The sequence below is a fragment of the Crinia signifera genome, chromosome 6 (assembly GCF_055691185.1).
Source record: "Crinia signifera chromosome 6, ASM5569118v1, whole genome shotgun sequence".
Classification (NCBI taxonomy): domain Eukaryota; kingdom Metazoa; phylum Chordata; class Amphibia; order Anura; family Myobatrachidae; genus Crinia; species Crinia signifera.
In genome coordinates, this window is record NC_139222.1 from 68866376 (window position 1) to 68892196 (window position 25821).

Here is a 25821-nt window from a genome sequence, read left to right on the forward strand (position 1 = left end):
AACTGTAGGCATAATATATTCCTAAAGGGTTAACTCCATCAGAAAGGATACATACATATATAAATTTGTGCAATTCCCTGTTGCTGCTTATGGGAAAATTATGCAGATTAGAACTTGATTAGGGTGATTTTGTGAGACTCAATTTGGACTTTTAATCTATTAAATTCCAATAAATGAGCCCGTGGAATCGCTCCCCTGTGCCGCTGTAATAACCACCACAGAGAGTTTTTACAAGACGCGCTCTTTAAACCAAGAGAGATTGGTTCACTTTAACAGTGCCTGAGTGACGTGTTTCTTTGAGTTCTACGTTCCCCAATATGGCACAAGTAAAGCACTGTGCCATAAGGAAGACTATGGCAATGTAAGTACCGTCCCCAATCTTGGTGTGTGTTCTCAGTGGGATTGACCTTGTTTACAAATAATATAAGGGGTCTGGGACCTGTGCAAACAATACACTTGTTTTTTGGTTTTGGAAGCAATTAAAGCCCTATAATTAGATAAGCTAGTCAATTAAGGTAGTGATTAGCAACAAGCTGATGGCACTAGTTTAATGATAATGGGCTTATGCAAGCCCCTGAGGAGTTGGCGGAGAGATGAGGGGCTCTTTCAAGTACAGGGCTGTGATGGGTATAGAAAGGCAGTGTTTTCAGTAAGAGTGCAGATTGTCCTCATAAACAGGCAATGGATCAGTTATGTCACATTCTGCCGCTGTGTGCATACTATATACTGTATATGTGGCATAAAAGAAAGTCTTTTCTTTTTCTCTAGAAATTGGATAAGCGGATGACAAAGATTTAGATATTGTGGCACTTTAGAAGGGGGTAATCTAAATCGAATTGTTAGTTTTGCGAGTCCTTTTATGCAACTAGTAATCAATCTATTTTGATAGCGTGCTTTTGTCCTTCAACTGAGCGATGAAGTCCTATGGGAATAATCTCTTGCATAAAACTTTTGGGATGCTATATATATCGCTAATACTTAAGTGGTTCTGGGCATGAAATAGAGAACACAGGAAGTTATTTTGGGTTTCCACCTTTGGGGAACCCCAAGAGACATGTAACATAGAAATCACAATTTCCATTAGTATTAAATTGCTACATTTGTTGGGACATTAGCACACATAATGTAATGCATTGTCGGGATGCAGTTAAATTGCCGGCGGTCGGAATCCCGACACTGGAATCCCGACCGCCGAAATCCCGAAACTTTCTCCCTCTGTGGGTGTCCACGACACCCATAGAGGGAGAATAAAATAGCGAGGCACCGGGCCCGCTGCGTGGCGAGCGCAGCGAGCCCGCAAGGGGGGGCGATCCATGTCCCCCCCTTGTCGGGATTTCGACCGCCGGGATCCCGACCGCCGGCAAATCGTATCGGATCCTGCATTGTCAGTGGCCTGTATGTGAATGTTCTTGGGTAGCCAGAAAACATGGCCTCTTTTGTGACTGATGTGAATGGGCAACTATACTCTGTAAAGAGCTGCGGAATGTGTGCGCTATATAAGAAACTGTTAAATAAATAATAAATACAATTTGTGTGACCTGCCCAGCAGACAACCTTATGTAAAAAAAAATTCCCTTTAGGGGATAAGAAAAATAAAATACACAAACGAAAAAAAGTGCCTCTGAGCAACGCACTGCATATCTATTTACGTAATCACCAGGTGAAGGGAAATGGCTGCAACCAAACTGATGGAATTTCGGTGACATGGCACAGATAGATTTGTAATAAAGAGATGAATGAGTCACTTAGTATAATTGCCAGCTGTGCCTTATTTGCTACGACAGTGCCAGGTTTTAAAGATCTGTCACTGCATATGTCTCTATTTCTTAGCACTGTCCAAGAAGTACCTCTGATTTTGTGGGTTGCATACAATTATATTATTGACTATCTGATTATAATGTATTGGCATTAATATGTACTATAGTAGATTATAAAGAACAGCATTGACATTACATTCTAGTTTAACAGGCGTATGATTGTGGCAGTAGATCACCAAGGCTTGCCTAGACAGTACACATGAAACCGTATGTGGTGGTAATTGTGAAATGTCAGCAACTATGTTCCAGATTTAATCACAGTGATACTTGAGACTCTGGAGACCCAAGTTAAATTAATTTAAACTAATTAAGTCCTACAATCTGTGGTAAATGTTACATGGAAGATGATCAGATCAGAAATAATTGGCACAAGTTTTAATTTATCTGCAAATAATTGTGACTGTACTCACATATGGTTGTGACACAGTATTACAATAGTTTCAATTACAACTATTTTTTTTTATTTTTGGAACTATTTAAACGTGCAATTTACCGTGACTGGCGCCACTGTGACTCCAGTTATGACAATTTTTTTAATAATTTTCATTTGCTTCAAATCAAATTGAAATGACTGTACATCAATGCCGAGTGCTATTAAGTAATGACTTAATTGTACTTGTTTGAACTTAATTGTTTTTATTTATTGCTTTTATCAAACTCCAACATACTGTAAACCAGGCATGTCCAACGTTGGCCCTCCAGATGTTTTGAAACTACCCATCCCAGCATGCTTTGCAAAAGTTTTAGCATTCTCTAATAGCAAAACTGTGGCAAAGCATGCTGGGATGTGTAGTTTCAAAACATCTGGAGGGCCAACGTTGGACATGCCTGCTGTAAACTGTCGCACAGACACTACTTATTATTTTGTGACTAAACTTAGCTCTCTTTGTATTAAAGAGCAGCAGTATACATACTGTATGATGCACAGTGTAACAGGGGCAAGGCTCAGAAGGCCTTCTGTAGATGGATCAATCTGTACTTTCTACATTATACGGCCGGTGCAGACACAATCACTGATTTCATACCATAAAACATGTGCAGTAACATCCTCAAGATTGTCCACATTTCCAATTGTGCCCAACACAAAATAGGACATTCAGGTACAGTGGTGGCTGCAGCACCGACCACACATTGCATGGGGAGCTGGGTAAATGTTATATATGCCTTACCCCGGGGATTGGCATCGCTATGTGTTTCATAGTCACCATTGCACCTAGCATTCGGCTTCACATCCCACATAAGCTAGGTATGGCCATTGACCATTGATGATTCAAAAACATTGATGGTTTATGATGATGTAGAATAGTTTTGCGATCAATGGGGGAGAACCAGATGGTTTCCCTCCATTGATGACAAACCTAATAGTTTTTTTTCTTATCCAAGGGGCTGGGACACAGGATTTTTACACACTTCTAATGTACCCGATTACCCGCTGCGACCGCCAGGGGATTGCCCCAATACTCCGCTGATGTCACCTTTAATCAGATGACCAATGTTCGCCCCAATGTGCGTCCGATACTCGCAGCTTTCTATGCAAGCAGCTGCTCAGAGACACTACACTCCACTACACTCCGGTAAAGAAAGAAGGGACAATTTACTTCTACCACAGGTGGCCCGCTACCTCCTTTGTCATTTCATCATTTCCAAATATTCCTGTAGCTGTAATGGCAAATGCGGAAAAGATATCACTGATCCTATTTATGTGTTTTATAAAAATAGTTTATACTCACATATTATGTGCCTATCGGTACCCTGGATAATCCTCTGAAACACCCTTTCCTTGTTCTTGTTGAATTTACAGCCTGGAGAATGACTGCATCTCTTTACCTCAAGACTAAAGTTCAGGCAACAGACACATTCTCCCCCAACATCTTTGTTTGTATAATTAAAGCAGCAGATCATTAAAACAGCATTCCGTGCCTCTCTTGTCATGCCGGCAACCAATGCCTTATACTTAGACAGAACACAAAGGCAGTTTCTAATAAAACGTGAAGTGTGGAATTATGTATTCATTAAAGTGCTATGATAACAGGGTGGAGAAGATGGCCCTATGTAATATTTACGCACAGGGCTCCTCTTTGTGTGTGTCCGTGTGTGGGTGTGTTAGGGTAAAATATGTTTTAATATCCAGAGGCACGTAAGCCAGGCTTAAATATTTATAAAATGGTTCAGAAGGAAGCTTGGGGATTTTATACCTCTATATTGTGCGCACAGACAATCAAGCTTAATATGGTTAAAGAGTGATCGATCATTGTAAAGATGTTTCCCAGCTTGCAGTCCCAAGCGAGCAATACAAAAATGTTGTCTACCTAAGCACGCAGGGAAAAAATGTTTCATTCTTAACCCCTTCACCTGCAGTGGGGGCCGGTCTGTCTGGCAGCTCAGAGGTTGACCGAATAAAGAGAAGACGGGGGCTGTTAAGAATGCGTATACCGTTATAAATTTCTGTGTGTAAAACTGCTGGAAACAGAGCATTAAATATGGTGTATTTATCTCCAGGGCATCTGGGAGAATGAAAGATGCTGATTTAATATTTCATAACAGTAATGTGATGCTTGCTTTTGCTGCTGTATAATTAACTTTCTTAAAAGACTTCTGCGGCTGTGTCATTTTTTTCCCTCCCTTTAAATGGAATCAGAGCATTCAGAGAAAGTTGCTTGAAAAGAATCTGTTCCACATAAAATGTCTTAAAATGAGCCTGATGGATAATAGTAATAATAGCTTGCAGTTGTGACAGTATGCAAATGTTATCATTAATTTTACAGCCAATAGCCCACGTCATTTACATCATAACATTGGACAATGTAATCTTGATTCAAAATTGATATGCAGCGCATTGGAGAAGCTAATATTAAAAAAATCCCAAGAGTAAAGCTAGGTACGCTCTTGAGCAATGGGGATCGGTTGAGACATCGGAAGGAATGTGCATCAGTTGGAAACCAATGGGCATCAGTCCAGATTGTGTGTACACACTAGAGCAAAGTTAATGAAGTTAATGTATGATCATGTTCAATTCTTAATTAACAGACTACAGGACGCTTGCGAGATCATCAGGTTTAATGTGCAGCACATCAATCCTGTCAATGTCACATGTGGGAATGCGCTTATTGAGTGTACATACCGAACATTATACACACAGATACCGCTCCAGTGTCTACACGGCTTAAGTGAGCACAGGGAACTAACTCAGAAGCTGTAGATGTTGTGTTTAAATAATGTCTGGTCTTATGGAAAATACTATGCAAAAAATACAGTACAATAATGTTTTCCTCCTAGCCAAGCCTCCATGGCTCCTTGGCTTTGAAGAATTGTACCCTATTAAAAGTTTTGGTAGGTGATATGTGTATGTCATTAGACAATATTCAATCAAGGTTTGACTTCCATTTGTGGATTTCCAATTCAGACACTTCCTGGACTGATCTACGACCCTTAGAACTCTGTTCACCTTTGAATTAATGTGATACCACAGACCCAACTCAGGGAATCATATTTCCAATAGAAAATTAATTTGGGTCCTGCCTCCCAATGATCACTCTTGGTCTGAGATAAGTGAGAATGTTTCCAGGGCTACTGTATATAAATGATAGTAAAATAAAATACCTATAAGATACACTCCTGTGTCCCAGCCCCTTGGATATGGATGATATTTAGTCAGAGTGCCAAGAAGATGACCAAACTATCTAGAGCACTATCTCAAGACCAGCAAGAGCACTGTGTATTACCAACTGTCACATTTTAAAAATACACATGGACTGTCTGGGGTATAGCAAGTTCTCATACTCAGTCCTCAGGACTGAGTGTGAGAACTTGTTATACTTCCTCTAGATCACTAGTCATAATACAATTTCCATAGGTGAAGTGCCAACTAGACTACACAAAACTTTTAAATCCGTCTACCTGTTGAGAAATTGACTAGTAAGGTGGTAAATATGCATTTTTGAAAGATTTTTTCAGACTACCAATCTCAACGTTCTTACAAATAAACTAGTGTTTCAAATTCTAAATGCTTCCTAATGCCTCTCACTAGAAATACCTGGAGGCCCGTCCTCTTCTCTTTCAGATACAATTTGTTATACAGTGAGTACAGTATAACGAAAATCACTCTATCTTAATATGGACTACCTAAGTTCCTACAAATTTGGGGACTGTTCAAAGAACCCCCATCCAACTGCCTATAACATTTGGTCTGTCAGCCCTTGTGTTCTGGCCATAGTGACTTTGTGACCCATCCCTCTACTGTCTCCCACACAAAGAAGCTTTGCCATTTCACAGAGCAGAGTACCAGATACTGCAAATTCTTACTTAAGGAGGGCACCCATCTATATACATTATACATTGACAGTAATGGGTGCTATATGGGGGTGTAACAATTTATGGGGTGTTTCTGGGCTTCACTGGGAAGGGGTGGCAATATTGATATACACATATAGTGATATTCAGAGGATTTGTTTGCTTGCTTGATGGAGGATTTGGGGTCTGTATTCAGTGGGGTATTATTTGAAATGTGGAGATATGAGGTATGTGACAGTAGATTAAGGGTCTGCGGGCCACTAGACTTCCAAGTAAATGGAAACAAACTGCTTCCATAAAGGTGTACTAATCCTACCTATTTTAGTGATGAATCTGCCTTCAATTGTTTTGGGGCCACCCACTTGAGGCCACTTCAAGAATTTTTTAAAGGGACACTTCTAGTTATCAATCCACCCCTGGTTCTGACCCTCTAATTCAGGTATGGGGAACCTTTGGCCATCCAGCTGTTGTTGGACTACACACCCCAAGCATGCATTGCTACAGTTTTGCTATTTGGCCATGCTAAAATTGTTGCAAGGCACAGGGGCAAATGCAGGATTTTCAGAAGGGGGTTTCCAGAAAGGGGCGGAGCAAAGCACGGAGATGGACACTTAGGCATAGCACCTGGGCATAGCAATGTATTGGGGCCCCTACCGATCCTCCAGCAGTAGGGGTGGGGGAAGCTTTGATGTCCCGCGGGTGGTAGGAGGTATTAAATCAACCGCTCAGCATGTGGGGCCTGGATCAGTAATTTCCACTAATTACCCCTTTACTGCACAGATGGTGGGAGATGAGGTGGAAGAAGGGAACATTGGGCTGAATGATGGGTCCTGATACATAATTTCCAGGGAGGTAGAGGATGTTTAATATGCAGAGGAGGGGTGTATAGTGGAGTGGGTTTATTATTCATAATTTTCTGGTGGGAGGACAGCTTACTTAAAAACGAGAAAATCGGGGCGTGGCCTAGCTGCGCAAGAGACAGGACGCCATTATAGGGAGCTCCTATACAAATACGTTTAAAAGTGCCCTTTGCTGCCCAGCATACTTCGTGTCCTCACCACCTTCAGTCCGGAGTTGCCCCAGACGACCCCCGATAGGCGGCTGACGGAGCTGCGGAGCCGGGGGGGGGGAGAAATCTCTCCCTGCGGGTTGCGGCCCTCAGCTGCCTTGAAGCCGCGGCCTCAAGTGAAATCCGGCGACCGGAGGAGAAGCCCCACAGCCTCGCAGACGCATCATCTGGACCCCCGGGGCTGCCAGTCGGGCGGCCTCTTCTGGGGGCGGGGAGCGGTGAGAGCGCCCGCCGCCTCCTTGCAGCTGCTCCGGGTGAGAGCTCCGTGGACGGGAGGTGCGGGGGCGCCCTCCCTCAGCCCTAGCAGTGGCAGCCATCTTGGACCCGGCCGCTCGCGCCGGTGAGGTCCCCTCTCCTGGAGCTCCCTGCCGCCTCTGGAGGCTTCCCCTGACCGCCCCTGTGCCTACCAGGGGGTGGGGAGAGGCACTGAGGAGGCGAGCACTATCTGGCGGAGGCCCGGAAACCGGGGCCTACCGCGAAACGGAAGCCGGGGCCTAAATTTACACCCGCAGCCGCTGGGTGAGATCCACAGGCCCAGGGAGGCGAGGGGGGAGACCCCAAGCCTCCACACTTCTCCCCAGGCCCAGCGGACACCTGCCCAGACTGGGGGGCACCGCTGTGGAGACTCACAGGACCTCAGCCCACCAGAAGCCCTGCAAACATCCAGGTACCTCTATCCAGGCTGTATTCACAGCCCCCCCCGGGGCCCTCCATTGATCCCTGCAGCAACCCAGTGTCTTATGCTGGCACATTTCACCTAGATCACCTCTGGACTCAGTGAGGTACTTACTCCCTACAAGGTCAGTGTCCCTCACCCCCATTGAATATTCTTATGCCCAGCAATCCTCCATACTGTCTGCACTGTTACTATTACTATATCACTGTCCCAGGGATCACTGGGACTGTGGCGCCACCTAGGGGTGCTGGACATAACTGCGACCTATAATCTGAATGCTTCTCTAGAAGCTATGCCCTAGGCGGATACCTCCACGCCTGGATAAACCTTCTATGTGATCCAACACCTGTCACGTCCAATCTACCCGCCTCTATCTACTAGATCCTGATCTCCCCCCAACCCAACCGGGGAGGCGCCGTCGGCCCCAAGAATGCCTGGCAAACGCAGCAAGAACCCCAAACCAGTGCCACAGGTGGACTTCTTTAAGTCCCCCTCCCTGGGCTCGAAGAAGGGAAGTGAGACGAGGTCACATTCACCTAAACCTCATTCCTCCTCCTCTGCGCAGTCCACCTTGTCATCGATGGATCTTCCTCCCTCAGACGCAAAGGCTTTGGATGACAACCAAGCCTACTGTAAGTAGGCACCATGAAGCTTCTTTTATTTCAATTTAAGAAAGACGTGTCGGAGGAATTTAAGTCCACCTTACAAGAATGCCAGAAATCGATTGACGACTTGGGAGACCGTACAGACCATATGGAATCCAAGATGGGTGAGTTTGCCTCTTCGCACAATGTTCTGATCTCGTCTCACGAAGCATTGCAGGCCGAGGTCGCTTCCCTGCGAGACAAGCTCTCAGATCTGGAGGACAGGTCTCGTCGAAACAATATCAAACTCCGAGGGGTTCCGGAAACAATCTCCAACAGCAGTCTGTGCGATTTCGCCATGGACATTTTCCGGAAACTCCTTCCAAATACCTCATCCTCAGATCTACTGATTGATCGGATCCATAGACTGCCCAAAAACAAGGGTGCCCCGTCTGAAGCCCCTCGCGACGTCCTCATGAGGATCCACTTCTTTCACATCAAGGAAGCAATTCTCAAGGCAGCAAGACCTTCGGAGGAATCGGCCAAAGCCCTAGGTCCTCTACAAATTTTCGGGGATCTCTCCCGAGAAACGCTGGCCAAAAGACGTTCCTTTTATCCCATCACTGCTGCTCTCAGAAAGGAAAACATCCTCTACAGATGGGGCTACCCTACCAAATTGCTGATAAATAGAGGCGGCTCGACAATAGTCCTCTCAACCATTGAAGAAGGGAAACATTTTCTTTCAACTTTGAACCCCGCTAGAACACCAGGCCTTCCGTCTGGGAGTGGACTTCAGCTGGACTGGTCTGCCACGGGCACGGATCAATAGAAGCGGTACCTTGTGTTATATTTTTCCCTAAGGCCCTCAAGGGCGTGTTACCGCTAGATATAGAACTTAAATTTATCTAGTTAAGTTAGTTCAATTAGTCTATTTACTTAAAAATGTTGATTAGGCCTCCCTGTAGGGCGAGATACTGCCGCCAGGCATACGCTCTGTCGATACCTCGCAGTGTTTCGTACTAATACCTGGGTGGCCCACAGACTCATTATTTATCATATTTCTTCAATGTTGAAAGTGTCTTTATTTCAGACAGGTTATTGTTGTTTTTCTTATTTTCCATGTCCTCTCTCTCTTCTTTTCTATCCATCCTCTGGACTCTGATCAAATGTCCAGGTGTGGTGGTTCCCCGCCTGCTCATCCACTACCCCCTCTTCGATGTTCCGAGTTGCCATGGTTTGGCATCCTACCATCCCCCCTGCAGGGGGTTTCTATCCCTCCCAATCCCTTTCTTTTCCCTCCCCTCTTCCCCGCTCCCCTGTCACTCTCACCACATACCAGCTATTTTCGCCTGTATATCTGACTATGGTATTGTATATTATGTTCCCCCATTTAGACTATGGTTAACTGTCTCTCTATTAATGCCAAGGGCCTCAATTCGCCAAATAAGAGGAGACTAGCACTAGATTACTTCCACAAACAGAGGGCCAACGTTGTGGCTGTACAAGAAACGCATTTTATGGCCTCCGCCCCTCCGATGTTCCATGATAGACACTTCCCTCACTGTTATACAGCAAATGGCCCAGCCAAGAAGGCAGGAGTTGCAATTTTGATCTCCCAACAATGCCCCTTCTCCCTCACTTCCCAATTCTCTGGCCCTGAAGGCAGGTTTTTGATTTTAACTGCCTCTTAGACAATAGGGAAGTGACTATAGCATTCTGCAGGAAACTCTTCACCAAGATACAGCAATTAGCTAAAGGAGCCATACTACTACTAGGAGACTTTAATTTAGTACCAGACCCATCAATAGATAGCTCACGGAACCAGTCCTTGCCCCGTAGACATGCCCTACCCCCCTCGAAGAGTATCAAGCAGCTACTCATAGAATACGACCTATATGACTTATGGCGGGTTAAAAATCCAACGGTGAAGGATTACACCTTCTTTTCACATCCACATAGTACTTATTCGAGAATCGACCTAGCTCTCACGGATAAGTGGTCTATTAACTCTTTTCACCAGGTCAAAATACTCCCTAGATCGTGGTCAGACCACTCTCCGCTGCTTCTGAAGTGGGACATAGCCAATAGGAAAATCACCCCGGGTCCTTGGAGGCTAGGATATCAAAGCCTCATCCAGCCAGAGTCCCACAAAGTAATTCAGGAAGCCGTAGAACATTATCTCTCAGAAAACTCCCCAGGGGACACCTCCATATTTACCCACTGGTGTGCCCTTAAGGCGGTGGTAAGAGGATCCGCAATTCAGATAGCGGCAAAGCTTAAAAAAGATTATAGGAAATCCTTAGAACAAGAAGAAATTGCCCTTGCTTCCTTGGAGTCGGCCCATAAGGCCGACCCGACTGACAAATCCCTCTTTAAGCGGCTAAACGAAACCCGAGACAAGGTCAACGGTCACTATCTAGCCACGGTACACCGCAATATTGCTAGGTTGAACCAAAAATACTACCTCCTTGGCGACAGGGCGGAAAGGATGTTAGCTAGGAAGTTGAGGGGCAAGAGAGCCAAAGAAAAGATCCACCTGATATACTCAGAACATGGAGCGAAAGTATATGATCCGAATGAGATAGCCAATGTTTTCTCGACATACTATTCTAAACTCTACAATCTACGGGGGGATCCCTCCACCCCCCAGCCTGAAGTGGGGGGAATGGAGAATTTCTTTGACAAAATCTCCCTACCTACTTTGTCCCCGGAGGCCCGTTTATCCCTTAATGCCCCCTGGACTTCGTAGGAGGTACAGTGCGCCATTGACTCCCTTCCGATTGACAAGGCCCCGGGACCAGATGGCTTCCCATCAAATTTTTATAAAACATTTAAATCCCAACTATCCCCTATACTTGTCAAAGTTTTTAATGAAGCTTCTGAAACTAAGCGGTTCCCCTCAGAAATGCTTGAATCCCGCATAGTCACTATACCCAAACCAGGTAAACCTCCTACCTCGGTCCAAAATTATAGACCCATTGCGCTTCTCAATTCGGACCTGAAGCTCTATGCTAAACTTGTTGCAAATCGAATAAGCCCTCTCCTCCCTTCCCTCATCAAAAATGACCAGGTGGGATTTGTCTTAAATAGGCAGGCCCCAGATAACACACGCAGGGTAATAGACGTTATTGAATATTGCTCGGCGGAAAAGATCCCCCTATTGGTCCTGTCGCTGGACGCCGAGAAGGCATTTGATAGGCTCCACTGGGGCTTTATGCAATCGGCCCTGGAAAGGTTTGGCTTCCAGGGACGTATATTAGATGCTATTTTGGCCCTTTATTCTCAACCCTCCGCTAAGGTATTCACCAATGGCTGCACATCACGAAGCTTCCAAATCTCCAATGGCACTCGCCAAGGGTGTCCCCTATCCCCCTTAATATTTGCTCTCGCAATTGAGCCACTAGCTGAACGCATTAGAAGCGAGAACTCCATTCTAGGTCCGATAATCGGCAATCTTTCCCATAAGATCAGTTTATTCGCCGACGATGTTCTATTATGTATCCTAGATCCCATAAACTCCCTTCCTGCCCTACATGAGGTTCTGAGAGAGTATTCAGAAGTTTCATACTATAAACTCAATACCAGTAAGACGGAGGCCCTACCATTAGGCCTCACGCCAGACCTGGTCAACCAGTTGAAAGAAAGCTACAACTTCTCCTGGCAGCCCTGCTCTTTAAAATACTTAGGAATTCAATTGGCCCCCGGAAAAATATCATTGATTGTAATTACAACCCCTTATTAAAGGTATTCTCAGATTTAACTAGAGACTGGATGCTGCACGATGTTTCGTGGCTGGGGAGAATTGCGGCTGCCAAAATGGTTCTCCTTCCAAAATTAATGTACCTTTTCAGATCTATCCCAAGACTTCCCTCTGAGTCCGTTCTTCAAAGATTCAACCAACTTGTATCTAAATATGTCTGGAAGGGGGCTAGACCGAAGGTAGCAAAAAAAAACCTAATAAAACCCAAAACAGGTGGAGGTGTGGCATTCCCTGATTTAGAGCGCTACCTTGCTTCCTGTATCCTAAATCAAATTAGGGACTGGATGTCACCTCTTGATCAAAAACCCTGGGTAGTCCTGGAAAGCTCCTACTCCCACCCTATCCCATTGGTAGACTTGTTGTGGCTACCCCCTACGATATCGCGCAAACTCGCAGCGCAGTGTAAATCTATCCAAGTAACACTTGACGCTTGGCATAAAGTGATAGGAACTACAGATAGGGCAACCCTACCAGCCCCCCCGTTGTCACTTAAGACCCTTAAGTCTCTAATCCCTATACCTCAGCTGAATAGATGGGTGGCTCAGGGCATATCCTCAGTGGGCGATCTCTACATAGAAGGACACCTCAGGTCGTTCACGGATATACAGAATAATTATAACATTCCAAAGCAGGACTTCTTTATATATTTACAATTAAGAAGTTGGCTCCAAGCACACCTACCAGCATCAAGCCAATCCCCCTCCCTTCCTACATATCTTAAAAATTTAGCGAGTACCCCTTCCCACAAGGGAGGAATCTCTAAATGGTATACCCAGCTCACCCAAGCCCCGGATGGGCATAAATCACCTTCCCAAACACAGTGGGAAAGAGACCTAAAAATGTCCCTCTCTGAGGAAGATTGGGACGATATTTTCAAGTCGTGTTTTAAGATCTCACGTTGCTTACTCCACTCTGAAATGTTCTTTAAACTCATCCACAGAGCCTACTTCACCCCGGAGAGGTTGCATAGGATCTGGCCATCCATCACGAACCTCTGCTGGAGGGGATGTGGTCGGGTTGGAGACCTCATCCATGTCTTCTGGGATTGCCCTGCTTTGCGGCCTCTCTGGGCGGAGGTATTTCTCCTGATAGGCATTATACTTACCCGCCCCATGGCCCCAGACCCAGCACTTGCACTGCTTCACATTTTTCCACCCTATTTCTCTGCTGCGGACAAATATTTAGTTGGACATGTGCTCATAGCCACCAAAGCCATGATCGCCAAACAGTGGAAATCAGAGGTCATCCCAACAGTAGATTCCATTCGTAAAAAAATCCACAAGCACTATACCTTTGAAACCACCGGAGCGAAATACTCCTCTTCATCAAATTCAATACTGATGAAATGGTTTGGATGGTCCCTCTACTGTGATAAGGTGGGCGCCACAAACTTGTTAAGCGATCCCACCGAGGCCTCTACTCTAACATCTCCCTCTGTTGGCTCTTAGCCTTAGATCTATACTGTATAATGTTACCCTATATACCTCTAAAGTCAGATGATACACCATCTGATTTAAATACTGGTATACCTTCGTTCTTCTAGATCAGAGATATATATTTGTTCAAATATGACTGTCATTAGATAAGCAATTTGATGCAAATGCTCTCTGTATCTCTCTTGTGTACATGTTCCCTTCCCTTCCTTTTTCCTCTCTGTACCCCTCCCCACCCATACAAAATGTCTTTCAGACGAAATTTCTTACAATAAAAATTTAATATGGAAAAAAAAACGAGAAAATCCCACCTACCAAATGGTACTGGGGACTAGGGAATCAGATTTCAGGAGGCAGTGCAATCTGCCAACGAGTATATAAAACTACATACCAGGTGTGTGAAGCTGGAGCAGTAACCAGCTGCTGGAATGCTGATATCTCTGGTTCTGGGCACAGTAGAGACAAGCTACTAGTGTCCATCAAAGGGGGAGATTCCCAGATTTTGTAATATACCCTCAGAAAAACTCTAAGGGCGGTATTCAATGAGAATACCTGCAAGGTGCAGCGAATCCTTTTTAGGATTCGCTGCACATTCGCCACGTTCCGGAGCCGGCGGGCTCTGGTATTCAACGTGTCAGGGGCTCGCTGCCCCTGACTGGCGAATATGAGCTCCTGCGGCGATTGCGCCTGAGGACGGTGGCAGGCAGAGAGATGGAAGTCTCTCTGCCTGCCCCAGAACTTTGTGGGGGGGAGGTGGGCTCCCCGGGTGCCAGGCAGCACAGGCTGCCCCCCGGGGGTGCCAGCAGGGGACAGTATATTCACTATACCCGATCGTAACGATCGGGTGCAGTGAATATATGAATATGTAATGAGCGGCTCGGCTCCGGCGCCCCCTGCTGGCTGCTGTGTAAAAAAGAATTTTTTTTTTTTTTTATTAAATATATATTCATGTGCTTACAGCACATGAATAAAAATAGCATGCCCCTCCTCAGAATAAAATTCCTGATTTTTTTACACCAAATGTAAAAAACAAAACACTTTATTTTAAAAGTTCACATTCCACTTCTCCATAAAAAGATAGCGATTGCTACTCGGTGAATCATGGCGAAAAAAACCTTGAAATGTATTCGCCATGTGGTAATTGAATAGGGTGATTCACCATTTTAGTCAGAAATTCGCCAAACAGCACAAATTCGCCATAAAAACATGACGAATCAGGCTCATTGAATACCGCCCTAAGTCAGAAAGAACCTGAAATATCTGACTGGGAACAGCAATTAACAGGCTTGGATGGGGACCACTGCTTTGAAGTCAGATATCTCAGGTTCCCCAGGGCAGATTTTTTTAAATTATTGTACCCATGGAAAGAGGGGACCCTCAGCTTTCAGTCTAGGGCCCTTAGATTCATGGGGGGGGGGGGGGGGTGTTTCTGCGTGCACCACTGCGGCATGCTGGGAGTGCAACAACAGCTAGAAAGCCAAAAGTTCTCCATTGCTTTACAGCGTGCTTGTTTGAAACCAATAGTGTACCCTATTTGCTTCCTTTTCAGCTCACTCGAAGAAGCTGAAATTCTGGCGTCAGCAACTGATCGAACCCGCCAGGAGCAGAAATTCAATAGCTATGTCGGGCACACAGGAGATTCAGCTGTAAGCGCTACAATTGAATACCTTTCAATGAGGTCATTACAATGCTTCTTACTGTATGCCAAATACAAACTGAAGTAAATATGGCACACCATCAGGCATACATCCTCATCTAGCCCTTTAATAGGATTCCATCCTTATCTAGCCCTTTAATAGGATTAAGTGAGCCAGAGTTTTGGGACTTAATCCTATGCTCATGCCTTACTTTATTGTTCTTTGTATTGTATTGCAGCTGAGAACAATAGGCATAGCTATCCAGAGAAGGCTAGTTGAAGAAGGCTCCATCTGTACCTCTTCCTGGAATCCCACAAATTCTAAATTAGAACCTACATAAAATTGATAACAATTCAATGTCAACTTAGAATACGAACAAGTAAATTTACTAAGATGGGTTGTTGCCCATAGCAACCAATCAGATTCCATCTTCTAGAAGGTGATAAATAAATAAGAAGTAGAATCTGGTTGGTTTCTATGGGCAACATCTCATCTTCAAGAGACACCCATCTTGGTAAATGTACCCCTGAATGTGTGCATGTGCGCTGTGCGTGTATTCTATTACAGCTTTTTTGTATATCTTTGTTTATAATAAGAGTAATTATTTTCTTCAATTTTGGACAACAAAAGCAGCACAGTATAAAACCACCACCGTTCTTTCACTAAGTAGTAAAATTGGGGCAATATATGGAATTTCCTATTACTGCAATTTTCCTGTGTTGCTTGAGAGCTGAGTGTTGCTTAATGTCATGTTAATAAAAATGACTGATAACATAGCTGAACATGACATCGCCACTTAATAAAACTAGGACATGTGGGCAATGATGTTATAATTGTTTTGGCAGGGTTTTACACGTAATTTTGTCATCATATTTTGTTGATAGCAATAAAAAAATATCCAAGTGACACAAGGGCACAATAATTGCCTTATTTTTAAAAGCAATTATGAGACCTTAAGGAAATTAACCCTTTGAGTGCCAAGTGAATTTAACATAATAGGTGTGAAAATTGGCAAGTAAAGATTTTTATTCATCATAATGACCTGCAAAGTTTACCTTATATAATGAATATTACATTTTTTTTTACACATTTTGCATTTGAATTTATATAACAAATGTGAGTGATGCTGCCATTATTAGCAGATATTTTGCACATCTCTCAGAGATGTTGGCAATTAAATGGTTAAATTATTCCTACCCCTGTAGCACAGGGGTATGGATCACATACATCCAGGGCAGGATTAAGCCTTGAGGGTGCCCGGTGAAGTGGGTGGGCGTTGTATTAGATTATGCAGATCTCCCAACATGACCCATTCCAGGAGGCACTGAGTGCTCTCTACCCAGACTCCACTCTTAGTACATGATTGGCATCACCTGCCTTGAACTATTTAATTGATAAGGAAGGTGCTTCACTACAGGTGAATGCAATCATAACTTAAGAAAGAAAGTCCAGGTAGAGGGCATTTTGTCCCTCCTGGAATAGGTCATGCTGGGAAGTAGGAATTGTGTATATTCAATTTAAAACAATGGTGTATATTAGATTTAAAATAATAGTTTAATAATGTTCAGATACACAGGCAGGGAGGAGGAAAAGATGTGTCACTTACAGGTCTCTCCAGCCTCCTATCTCTGCTCTGGTCATGAAGCTCTATTGGTAGCTTATAAAACGTTATACTCCTTTGTCTCTGCACTGTATCTGTATCTGTCTCTGTCCTGCTCACATTCTGACTGCCTGGTTCTGCTGCTGGGAAATCTAGCGATGTCTGTGTGCTCAGGCCTGACAAAGGGGTCCCGGGGTACAGTATGCCATACAGTATGCCCTGGATCATCATTAATTTTTGCACAAAAAATGAAAGTAATCAGCATTAGTTATTCTGGTCAATGTAACAGTTGGGGTTGCGGTTATTTAATCCCCTTCTTACAGGTAATACTGCCAGCTACTATATATTCTGTTTTGCCTGAATTTGGATTATTGTGGCTCTGCTAATACAGCACTTGCCGTGCCCATCTTATTCTGTGAATGGTTTCCAAGAGACTTATCTAGAATATCAGCAAGTTAAGCAATGTCACAAGCAGAGAGTAGATCTGTGAGAGGCTGAATGAGGAATATTGCGTGTGCCAGCTCTGTGCCTGTGGAGCTTAGCTGGCAAGTGACAGAGGGCCTGGCTTACCTTGAGAGTTCGCTTGCAAGACCCCAATGCTGTCATCAAACTGCATGGATTTGATGTTGAGTGATGCCAAGATACATTCCTTGTCCTGAAGTGAAGTATCATCAATATTGTTCTGATTGGCTGACAGGATAACGCACATGTCACACAGGTTAATGTTGACAGCCCTTAGATCAGCTCGACTTAATGGCGTACCCTAAAGCGAAGGGAAAAAACAGCAGGGAGGGAGGGAATAGGAATGAGTTACAGAAGAATATCAAGGGGAAAGTTGTAGTCAGAGGAAAGAATGGGGGGAAAAAAAGAAGCGAAACGACAAGTTAAACATAATATGTAACACAGAAAATCATAGCGTTTTAATGCAATAATGAGTGATGTAATTAACCAAAAACTAGGACAGCAATGTAGGGAACTAAACAGCAGCAAATGATTCGGCCCGACAATGTCACCTTGCTTCAGATAACAGTGCATGTGTGGCCATGGAAGCATGTACCAGGGCAGTCTGCGGGGTGTTTGCTCCAGCCAGCTGACTGCACCCTTCCGTTAGATGTGTAAGCTCAGTGTGACATTGAAGCAGTGGCGGATGAGGGGTTTGCCACTAAGTCTAAGGAGCATTACAATAAAATGATTGCTCCAATAGAAATTCATTCATTGTCCCATTAAAAAATAATTTCTTCAATACAAAGGAATGAGTGGTCTATAAATGACCACTGGTGTTTTAGTGCAATTATGCCCTCAGCACTCTACATGTTATGAAAGAGTGCTGAGTGTCATATCACTATAAAAATGTTTTCAAATAAAAAGATCATATGCGCATCTCGACTTTGCCCTACACTGCAGCTAGTTCCATTTTTTTTTGGTCAGTAATGTTTACAATTCCTCCTAGAACCAACACCATATGAAAGGGTTACCGCTTTTTATGAAACTATAAAAAATTGGATCCCTATTTCATGGTTACCAGCCAAATATTTCACTTACGGGCAGGATGGAAACCTTGGGAAAGTTGTGCAATGTTTCCCACTCTCGCTTTAGGTATTCAAGGGATCCCACAAAAACTATAGGCTTCAGCTCGTGATAATGAAAGTTGCTGGCTCTCAGTGGCATCACCAGATTCCGAAGCCCAATGAGCGCAGAGGATACATCTCCAAAGATACAAACCACCACATGGCCGCTCAGAACCGTCATGGCAGCTTCACTACGAGTCTGTGGTAGGTGACAGAAATGAATGTGGTTATTTACATTTCAGTATAATATTATGTCAGGTTCTTATTCTCCAGGTATCTCCATCATTTGAGATGATTTTTCAGAAACTGGTCACTTAATTTCTAGTATAATTTTTTGGTTGTTCAGTTCAATATAAAATACTGATTGCTAAGAACAAACAATTGCCCAAGCCACAGTATGACAAAAAAAGTGCAAGTCAAAAAATAAAATATGTCAGTGATCCAAACCTACTCACTAAAGGCGAGCCGCTGGGTATGCCTTCCTTTCTACCTTTTCTGATGTGGTGTGGTTTATTTACTATGATGGGAGTTCTACTGAAGATGGGATGTTGCCCATAACAACCAATCAGATTATACTTCTTATTCATTTAGCGCCTTCTAGAAGATAATAGATAACAATCTGATTGGTTGCCCATAGCATCATCCCATGTTCAATAGTACTGTCATCTTGGTAAATAAACCCCCTCTTGTGTCTCAGGGCCTGATTCTGGTTGGCACTCAAAGCAGCGGTGGTTCGCTGCTTTGAAAGCCTTGTAACACCGCCAGGCATGCGATTGCCTGCGCACGCTACGCGCCGCAGCACTGTGAATGGATGTTTTGCATACCATTTGAATGATGTCTGTACAGCTCGCTAATCTAAATCAGGCTCTGGTGATTTAGATTAGAGATCCGGGCAGGCAGCTGACATCCGGTGACGTCAGCCGCCCGACCCCGAAGTCAGGTGTTTTCCTGGGTGCACCCAGTGTTTTCATGGGTACACCCCCTGGCCGACTCCATGCCCTCCCCACAGATGCAAGCACCCCGGAGACTATGCAAGTCTCCGGAGGCGCCCACAGAGAAGACCAGCACATGCTCAGCTTTGCTTATGTGCATGCGCAGATCTTTCACATCAAACTCCTCATAAGAACGTATGAGGGAGTTTGCAAACCAGAATCACCCCCTGAATCACAGGTGCGTCTTGGTGTATTCACGGTTTTTAGGGATTTATGACATGCACAGTAGTACAAAATTGCTCATTTGCATTGCCTGCAACTCAGACCCAATATCTTCAAATGTGATGATAACAAAGACACTGCAATGTCTGTAACTCATGCCCATTGCCTATGCGAGTTAAGCTGGCCATACACTTATTTGATTTAGCCACTTTTCTCCCAATTCCGACAGATTGGGCAGAGAAATTTTGTGAAAAGTGGCCAAATCGCACAGTCCCGTGCGCATTGGATCAGAGTCGGAGATCTGACCTGCTTGCATGTCCGACCTCTGACTCGCACAGCCTCCTGGCAGCAGGAATTGGGGGTGCTATATATTCTCCAGGGGAGAGGTCGTAGTAGTGTGTGGAGGACTTTAGGGCTTGTGGCCATGAGTTACACTACATTTAAAAAAACTGCAGGGGCAGAAGTACTTGGAGAGAAATATAGTGGAGAAAGACAATGTACTGTACCAAACACTGCCTGTAACATGGTACATCTCACCCTACATGTTCCTACATGTTGCACAGACTGACTGTCACTACTGCAGAACAGTGGCTGGCACTGTGGGTCACATCAATCAGAGGGGGCAAGCCTAATCTGCCATCAATTTCTACTACTGCAAATGAATTGTGAGTGTTTAATACAATAATAAACTTGATAATTGCTATTTAAGTAATAGTTGCATTGGCTAGCTTATAAATTATTAATACACTGCACTAGAAAAAAAAATAGATTTTTATGCTGCTTACTTGCTGCTGCCCTAAACTTGAGCACATTTCTATTCAAGTTATGTCGTCATTTAAAATTATTTTTTTTTTAAACTATTCTTTTTTCCAATATGGTGGCTGTGCTCTGTCCTCTGTGAACACTCACAGCACAGTCCTGTCCTTGCCTCCCACAAGCTCCCACAAGTCTGGTGGTCTATCACTCACTTGAAAGAAAACAGCTAAAAATGATTTGTCCATTTGCACTCACCAACAGAACCTTCTCCATCTCCTTCGCTGGACACCAATGAAACATACCGGTAGAGTCATATTTCTTCACACTGCTGGAGTCCATGTTATCTATCTGATCACTTCCAGCCATGAGCATAGGATCATGTCTGTTGACAAATTATAGATCATCTTTTAAAAACCTAGTACACAAGTCTAGGGTTTCTGGATATCATAATCAGAATAAAAATTAACTAATTTAGCAAATTTATTCAAACAGTACTGTATATAATATTGTCTAAAAACATGTTATGGTGGATAAGCCTGAATTCGGTTTGATCAGGCCTTTTAATAAGTAGCCGTGTTAACATTGAATCTTAAAATGAAAAGGAATCTATAGATTGTCTTACCTACAGAAGCATAATGAAGTAGTAATAAACAACTTGAACTCGTTATTTTTGATAAGTGTGCGCAGACTACAATTTTATAAGGAAATGGTTCATATATTTTTCTGATGATTATACAGTATAGTGTACATTATGCAAAAAAAAGGTATTAAATCCCAAACATGTTCTGATCATGTGGCCTTGATCATCTTCTCCAATTGCTGTTAGCAATTGCAATAACTTGCATTGATCTTCTCACATTACCTGTCTATGCTCCTCTTTTGCTTGAGCATACCACACATATTCAAAATTGGCACCCCACTCGTTTCTGAGCATGGCCAAACAACAGCAGTGCCAATCCTTAAATAAGTTTTGCTATAGAACCAGGGTAATACACCGTTTTTTATAGTTTCACCAATACCCCTTTCACATTGCACCTAATTCCCAGTTTCTTGATGGTTCGACCCAATAATTGGTGTGATGTGAAGGGGTTACCGGTAACAGCTTATCGGTAGCAACACGGCAATACGAACTGGGTAAAAATAAGGGTTCTTACCGGTTCATTGCTGTGTAAACAGGTTAGTCGGCTCACGCGACCCGTTTCCTGTTCACATTATGGAGGAGGCAGCGCTTGGAGCAGCGCCAGCTGCCTCCTCCCCTGTCCCCGATGACGCTCGCCCACCTGATGTCAGCGAACTGGCAATATTGCTGGTTCGCTGATGCGATCTGAACAGACTGCACATGCAGGGTCACACCGGGACTGAACCGTTTTAAATTCCCGGTGCAACTCTGCATTTGCGGTCTGAAAGCGGTATTATTTCTGTACAATTTTATTCTAGTATAATGTATATTACATGAAAGTCTGCAGAGGGTCATGCTCCTCTACACAGCAAAAATATGGTTATGTTATAACAGAACATATGGTCCCATTGTGGTTGCATGACGCAATATGATGTTGCTATGCCTTTAATATAATGTTCTACATTTTAAGGTTTAGCCCATCTATGAGCTTCTGGGTGAGGAGGCTTTGCAGCTAATTGCAGTGTGTACAATACTTGTCTTCTCTTGCACTGTAACATGTTTATTTTTCAAGTTCGGGAATACTGAGCGTCTCCCTTTAGTTGCTGCTGAGTGTTTCTCAGCTCCTTTCTGTCCCTTAATATCAAAGAGCTGCTATTAGGATCTGCAATGAAGTAGAAGCAATGTGAATTTAGTCACCGGTGCTATGTGTTTGGCATGAGGATAGAAAGTCAATTATTTGCTTTCACAGCGGACACTTTCTGACGCGCTGCCCTGCACAGTAAAAGCTTTAACAGGCTGGGCTTTTAATATTTTAGCAAATTGCCCAATCGGGTTTGGCTTTACGCAACTGACGGTCTTTAAAGATTCAACAGAGTGTCGCTTCAGAGTGGGATGTCTGGCCTACCCCCCTTCTCCTCCCGTCACAGAGAATACAAGACTTTAATGCTAGACAACAGTGAGCGGCTTCTGATGACAATCACATTTGTGCTGGGGAAAAAAAAATGCTTGCGTTTTATGACCATGAAAGAGATGAGACATGGTGAGTGTTCATTAACCCTTCAATGCCACAATGGACCCACACTCGTATTTCTGAAGTGCTAGACCAACAAAATTGACTAAACTATTTACATTTGTTATCTTTTTTTACGTTTATTTTGAAACCCGGTAGAACTTTTAGAATAATGGCGTTGTCATTTTAATTAACTAGACTGCAGATGAAAATGGTTGGAAAAGCTGCTCTCTCTAGAGATAAAGCCACTGATCCCATAGTGTTAACTAAATTTAGATGAAACCTGAAACATTGCTTTAAACTCTAAGAGCAAAGCAAATAGAAAGAAGTGCCAGAAGGCAGCCCAAAAAAGCCTGCCTGAAGGACAGAGAGCCTGCAGCTAAACCACAAATCTCACTTGGAAGATAGAAGCACACAGGGACCTGCATAATAGAGGAGAGATCTGTGTAATATCAAAACACATCCTGTTTCCGACATGGTAGCCCTGTGTTCTTGATCAGTGTTGAAGGAAGACTTTCAAAAACACATAAAACACCTTATAGTTTGGCCCAAGCTTCACTTATCCTAATATTCTAGATCGCAGTAGGCAAGCCAAAATAGAGTGAAGGTACAAAGATGCTGTGGAGTTTTATTAACTATATAAAAGCAAAAGTAGAGAACTTACTCCATACAACTGAAAAGGAACCAGTGGAGATAAATGATAATATAAAACACATGCTCATACAGAGCACAAGATCAAGTTATCTACAGAGCTTTTTGAAAGTGTTTTTGATCTTACAGTACATACAAGACACTGTCAGATCATATAGTTTGTGCCACCTGTTCTCATATTTATCTTGTAACCATTGCACTATTGTAATATTGTTATTTAGGATAAACGGTAGCCATGCGCCTACTGTATAATGTGGTGTGATGGTCACAAGTGCGGTATGTCATGTATATGTCTGGACTAACCTCCCCACTGCTATAGGAAGCCTCCCAATTTGTGTTGTGATATGGGTGGGTACTTCTGGGGCACATAAAGACTTTTACGGACGATGGACACATTGTAAAATGCATTATCTAGAGCAGCAGCAATGATATTGATAAAGAGGAATTTGTGGTAGACTAAAATATTTTTTTCTTGACTAGTCTATGGAGTTATTTCACAATCATAAAAGAAAACAATTATATCAATGGAGAAGGAAACGTCCACATCATTAACCCAATACGTGTACATGAAAGGAGATTACTTATTAGCCAATTCCTTTTCACAGACGGAAACTCCTGGATATTGCAATTAATGACCGATGGTCATTATTGCTGTAATCAATTTGAGTCCATTTTTGATCGGACTCGCGTCACAGCAAAAACACAATGGGAAAAGGGAAAAGGATCAGGCACAGCGAACCTAACACAACCCATTGAGTGACCGCAAGTCAGTGAGAGTGGAATAACAGAATGGAATGTCTTTATAGGACATGTAAGGTTTAGGCCAATAATGGGCCTCATGCAGAGTTGGTTCTAAAATTGGTCATCATTTATGATCATTATAGCTTAATTTAAAAAGGTATACATACTGTATGCCCCCATTTTTAAACATTTATTTTGATTGAATTTGCCAATAAAACTTCAAAAACTAAATAAGTATAGCAGAAACAACTCTCAATCTTGAGTTTTGAAACAAATATTGCTAAAATGCACATCCAATAGCATAATATATTCCCGAGCATCGACAGTGCATCTTTAAACAGCAAACCACAAGCTGGTTATTTGATCCTGATATTGACCCCTCTCATATGGCTTTCTCAGGCGTGTCTCTTAAATACATAGCTAATTTTGACTTCCAGTCCCAGTGCCCACCTCTATTGGAATCCACATTCTGTCCCACTAACTGGAAGTGATGCCCACACGTGCTTCCGGCTGGCCGCAGCAGTGTTACTGGATGGCAATTCACGGACACTGCTTCTGATCTGTGGGTCAGGATGTGGATTCCAATGCTGTTTAAGAGGACAACTCTGCACTTAACTGAGAAAGTGCTCAGGATCAGGAGGAGCTCAAAAGGCATTGGCCCAATATCTGCACGCACCTTGGACACCATTCTAGACTAGCTTTGGAACCCTGTGTTGGTCTGGACTATACCCTGCAACACATGCCACCTCCAATCCCTACAGTTTGGTAGGATCAGGCTTTGTATTCATATGCAATTGCTTTTATTAAAAAATAATATTTATCTCACAGTGGGCAGGATGCACTAAAACAAAAATGCGGTTTTAACCGCATTTTGGTATGAACTAAAACCTGATCGCCGGGTTACTGAGACAGGGTATCGCCAGCAGAACCGGGCAATACCCAATAAAGTCTATAGGCTTCTTATCTCGACCCCAGCCACCCTGCACCGACGTGCCCCCCCCCCTCCAGCACCAAGAGTGCAATTAAAATGTCTGGTACTCTTTACCTAGAAGGGCGCCAGCGATTGAAAGCGCGGTCATCGGGGGTAAAAATCGCGGTCATCGCGGGCATCGCGGGTAAATCGGGATGGCCGCGATTTTCCCATAGGGAACAATGTTAAAAAGGCTGATTGACCGCGATTTCACTGTTAAATGCCTCAATGGACCCGATTTGGCCCTAGGAATCAATGTTAAATGGGCCACAGAGCCCAAATAACCACAATTAACCCTTAAATGTCCCCCCCAATTTTTAACGCCACCCCACGATCCACGCGAACCCGAAGCGTGGCGAGCGCAGCGAGCCCGCGAGGGGCGGCGGTACGCGTCCTCCGACCTTTTCATGCCCTACTATCCACTAGGGCGTGGAGTGAGAATATAATAGTGTGGCGAGCGCAGCGAGCCACCGAGCCCGAAGCGTGGCGAGCGCAGCGAGCCCCGCGAGGGGACGCGGATACCTTCACAGGTAGACGCGTCCCCTCGCGGGCTTCACAGGTGTCGGCGTCGCCACGGACACCTGTGAAGCCCGCGAGGGGACGCGTATAACTGTGAAGGTATCCGCGTCCCCTCGCGGGGCTCGCTGCGCTCGCCACGCTTCGGGCTCGGTGGCTCGCTGCGCTCGCCACACTATTATATTCTCACTCCACGCCCTAGTGGATAGTAGGGCATGAAAAGGTCGGAGGACGCGTACCGCCGCCCCTCGCGGGCTCGCTGCGCTCGCCACGCTTCGGGTTCGCGTGGATCGTGGGGTGGCGTTAAAAATTGGGGGGGACATTTAAGGGTTAATGGGCTCTGTGGCCCATTTAACATTGATTTCTATGGCCAAATCGGGTCAATTGAGCTATTTAACAGTAAAATCGGGTCCATCGCGCCTTTTAACATTGATTCCTATGGGAAATCGTGAGCATCGCGTCGCGGGCAT

The 25821-nt window shown here is 44.0% G+C and overlaps 1 protein-coding gene across 21 annotated transcripts in view; it reads right to left on the minus strand.

The window, feature by feature from the left end:
- The window catches only part of KCNMA1 (potassium calcium-activated channel subfamily M alpha 1), a 459278-nt gene that overhangs the window by 42983 nt on the left and 390474 nt on the right, over positions 1-25821 (minus strand). For all 21 annotated transcript variants that reach the window (XM_083146231.1, XM_083146240.1, XM_083146230.1 and 18 more), the window contains 3 exons: positions 20600-20726; positions 18409-18633; positions 17437-17629 (listed from right to left, as the gene is read on the minus strand). In XM_083146231.1, coding sequence (XP_083002357.1) covers positions 17437-17629; positions 18409-18633; positions 20600-20726 — 545 coding nt within the window. The remainder of the gene's footprint in view (positions 1-17436; positions 17630-18408; positions 18634-20599; positions 20727-25821) is intronic.